This window comes from Branchiostoma belcheri, unplaced genomic scaffold, assembly GCF_001625305.1.
Source record: "Branchiostoma belcheri isolate BF01 breed outbred unplaced genomic scaffold, Haploidv18h27 scaffold87, whole genome shotgun sequence".
NCBI lineage: Eukaryota > Metazoa > Chordata > Leptocardii > Amphioxiformes > Branchiostomatidae > Branchiostoma > Branchiostoma belcheri.
In genome coordinates, this window is record NW_017804542.1 from 55,833 (window position 1) to 60,056 (window position 4,224).

Here is a 4,224-nt window from a genome sequence, read left to right on the forward strand (position 1 = left end):
AGGGAGGCGGTTTGCTAGTGCCTTTTTGTCTTATCTGCTATGACTGCCGGTACGTAAGGGCAATATATCTCCTTCCCTGTACTGGCAAGGGTCTGTATGAATGACAGGAAGTCGCAATGTCAGGATAGAAACTAACGTTACCATGGCCAGAACATGTGAAGATATGACTGGAAACATCTGCATTCCATAGGTGATGGAAGACATTATGAGAAAGGTGACAGCATCCCTTCTTTCAAAGTGTTTGCTAATTCTGCATGGAAGAAGGGAGTATGTTTTACTAGCCTCTCCCAGGCTTCGGGAGACACGAAAGGCTGGACAGAGTAGAAATTGACCCAAAAGAGAGATAACATGCCGAGGGACTTGGTTCGCTAGAAAGTACATTTTGCCGCACTGTGTACTCTCCGGCATAATAGCTGTCTTTTGGGTCAATTTCTACTCTTTCTAGCCGCCTCCCGAAGCCTGGAAGGGGCTAGATAGAGGTCACATCTCATAAAGCCTAATAAAGCCCGCGTTCAAAATTTAATTTTTTTTTCCCGACACAACTTGCGGGTTTCAGTGACGTGTGGCAATCGAAACAAGATGGCGGCCTCACTCCTGAAGGACATCTCCAACGACTTTCTGGAGTGCCAGATCTGCTTGCAGTCCTTCCGGGAGCCCAAGATTCTCCCATGTCTGCACACATTTTGCAGGGAATGTCTTCTTGAGTACACAAAGGCCCACTGCATCGATGGCAACCACATAGAATGCCCAACATGCCGCATTAACTCACCACTTCCGGGTGGGACTGTGAACGGACTCAAGGATAACTTCTTCGTGAAAAGTTTGAACGATACCGTTAACCTTCACAAGACGCTCCGGTCGGACGAACAGAAGATCGTCTGTAGCAACCCTTATTGCGACTCAAAGGGACTTGCCACATCGCGGTGTCTGAACTGTGACGGACTGTTGTGTGGCGAGTGTGTGGCAGCTCATTTGCGTATCAAAGTGACACGAGACCACACGGTCATAGGTGAATGAAGACCTTTATTGTACATTTTTTTTACCCCATTAGGCTAAGCACAGATCACATTATACATATACGAATACATATTCATATAAATATACATATTACTATTACATGTACATGTATATATAAATGTCTAATGCATTCTAGTCTTTTCAACTTCTAGCTTCTCTGTAAATGTACGATGCTGTATGAGTAGTTAGATTTGGTTTCTTTACTTGTTAAGAATCCGCAGTGGGGAAATTTACATAAAACATGTCCGAAAAGTATGTGTCTATCACTGTTATATAAAGGACAATCTATGGTAAAATGTACTTCGTCCTCTACTATTACTCTTAGGGCTGGACGAGTTGAGGGGTGGAGGGCAGGCCGCCGAAAGTGTGCGGCGCGGACAGGGACACACTTGCAGCGAACACCCGGACGAGGTCACCAAGTTCTTCTGTGAGACCTGCCAGGTCCCCATGTGTCGCGACTGTGCGCTACTCAAGCACAGGGAGCATTCCTTTGCACATCTTAAGGACCACAGCGCATCGCTGAAGGCTGAACTGCAAACTAAGATCGATCAGGTCAAAGAAAAGGCAAGCGAATACCGCGCAACGTGCTATGACCTGCAAACTAAACTTGAAGAAGAGAAAGAGGCAGAAAGAGACATCGACCAACAGATAGTTGACGTAGCCACTGAGCTGAAAGAAACTATCATCTCGGAAATAGACACACAGAAGGCATCTCTCCAGGCAGAAAACAGAAAAATTTCTGCACTTCGGCAAAAGCTGTTGTCCTCTGAAAAAGACGGCACCGAAAGCAAGCTTGTCTCCCTTGAAAGCACCGTACAGTTTGCAGAGAAACTCCTGACGTATGGAAGTGACTACGAAATCACAGACGTTGGGTCTGATACGAAGGAACGACTCGAAACTCTGGGTGCGGAGGGCGTCCCAAGCATTAGACAAATGCCACCTCGAGCCTTCGCCAAAACCACTCAGATGCCATCCATCGAGTTAGGATCCCTTAAAGGAGGTAGGACTTCAAGTCTTTCTATCTAGAGTAGGAAGTAAGGACGGGGGGGGGGCATTGCACGCTTTTCATGAAATCTGCTTCCATTTGTCCTTATTGATCATGGAGAAGGGCTGAAAAAGTTTCCTGATAGATTTTTTTCTCAGATTATTTACGTTAATATACTTCCTTCTTACTGTTTACTTTTAAGATTTTTAAAAGATTTTTTACATCACTAGTCACTACAAATCCAGGGAATCGATGCCCATTGTCTTGCTTGCAAAGTCCAATAACCAAAGTTCAGCAACTATAGAAGTTATGTCGACTATAACTTGGAGCCTCCCAGCGTACCAATCGCCGATTAATTTGTTCCTTGTTAATTCCCCTCTTCATTTTTGCAGAGATTGAGTCGTGTGAACTCGCACTACCTTGTGGCCACCCATGCGGGGACAAGCATCTTAACCTAGGCCACTGCAGGACGACCTGTCTTGCTCAAATCAGGTTGAAATGTGGTCACCTAGTGGGCCTGTGTCACGAAGTTGGGAACGTGGATGTCAACAAGATAAGCTGTTCCAAAGGTCACGATGTAAGGGTTGTCAGTAAAAGTACATTTTTTACCACGCAGTTAACTGATAACGTTAATGATTATGCGAACTCCTCTACTTAGTCTAGCAAATAAGATTATTCAACAATTAACACTCGTCTCTTGTGAATTATTTGTTTGAACAAAGCTTAAAAGCAATGCAAAGTTGAAACCGATCATTTTGTGTTTACTATTATTACATGCACGATACATCGCTATTTTCAGATTTTTATACGAGGGTGGATCAAAAAGTTCTCGGCCTCACCTAGAAAACGTCGTGGCAGAAAAAAATTTCTTACACTATGTTTCAACATAGTCCCCTCTAACTGCAATGCACTTGGTCCAGTGATGTTCCGGGTTTGTTTTCCCCTTGTGGAAGAAGGTTGCATCTGGAGCCCCCAGATAGGGCTCACCCGCACTGATGACGTCATCATTACCATAAAAACGTTGACCACGTAAGTGGAACTTCAGTTTAGGAAATAGGTAGAAGTCCGAGGGTGCTAGGTCAGGTGAATTGGAAGGGTGGGGTTAGACTTCATAGCCAAATTCGTTTGCTGCTGTCACTGACCCCTGTGCTGTGTGGACAGGTGCATTGTCATCACGCCAGCTCGGTGCTTTCCTCTCCTTATCTCTTTGATCGTTGTCCTCAACTGTTGCTATTCTGTTAAATAGTACTCCCCATTGATGTTTTAACCTATTCACAGGTATTCAGTCATGATTACTCCCTTGCTGTCCCAGAAAACAGAGACAAAACCCCTGTCAACGGATGAAACTCGATAAAACTTCGTTGGGGGCCGGGAAACATTCTTCATTCATTGTTTGTTCTGTTGTTTTGATTTGGGGTGAAAGTGGTGAAACCATGTCTCATCTTGGGTGAAAATGTTTTGAGGTAATTGCATGGATTGGACTAAATTCGTTCCTTGAAATGTCCAGCTTGTTTAACTTTTGATGTTCAGAAAACATTCTAGGCACCCACCTTACAGACAGGTTGCTCATCCCCAGGATGTCTGACAAAACATTGTGAACAGAGCCACAACACAGGCTAAAGACTCTGCTACATGTTGGACAGTCTCACATCTGTCATTTACTACCATGTGATGGATGGCCTCAACTGGATTGTCCATGGTGCTGATTTGTGGCATCCTGACATATGTTCATCTTTGGTGCTCACCTTGCAGCGCTTGTAGCTAGCAACCCACTTCTTTATAGTTGAATAAGAAGGAGAGTCTTCACCAAGTGTCCTGACCATGTGTTCATGGATTTCCTTACGAGAAATCCCTTTTTATCGATATACATGATCACAGCACACGCTTCTGTTGCGGCCATTTTGTGATTTTGCCCTCACCCGCCCCATTTTCACGGGGCGTCACGTGCTAACTAATGAATATAGAAATTTGAATTTTTGTGTGCAGTGATGTAAGACATCATAGTATACAGTTATACTAAAGAATAGGAGTTTGCCCTTTATTTTCTGGGTGAGGCCGAGAACTTTTTGATCCACCCTCGTATGAACAAATTTACATAGTTTTTCATTTACATCGTAGTGCTTGGATGTCATAATATGTTTGAACAATTCTATTCAATAGTTATATCGTTGTTTGGGCGTCACGAATACAGCTCAGAAGTCGCCTACGTACAGTTGTCTTCT

General features: G+C 44.0%; 1 protein-coding gene across 3 annotated transcripts in view; it reads left to right on the forward strand.

The window, feature by feature from the left end:
- The first annotated feature begins 574 nt into the window (after positions 1-574).
- LOC109487273 (E3 ubiquitin-protein ligase TRIM56-like) overlaps positions 575-4,224 on the forward strand; it is a 6,365-nt gene continuing 2,715 nt past the window's right edge. For 2 of the 3 annotated variants that reach the window (XM_019791261.1, XM_019791260.1), the window contains exons 1-4: positions 575-1,009; positions 1,343-2,017; positions 2,395-2,579; positions 2,802-2,808. In XM_019791261.1, coding sequence (XP_019646820.1) covers positions 580-1,009; positions 1,343-2,017; positions 2,395-2,579; positions 2,802-2,808 — 1,297 coding nt within the window. In that variant the 5' untranslated portion in view covers positions 575-579. The remainder of the gene's footprint in view (positions 1,010-1,342; positions 2,018-2,394; positions 2,580-2,801; positions 2,809-4,224) is intronic. The other variant, XR_002141242.1, reaches the window with a different exon arrangement.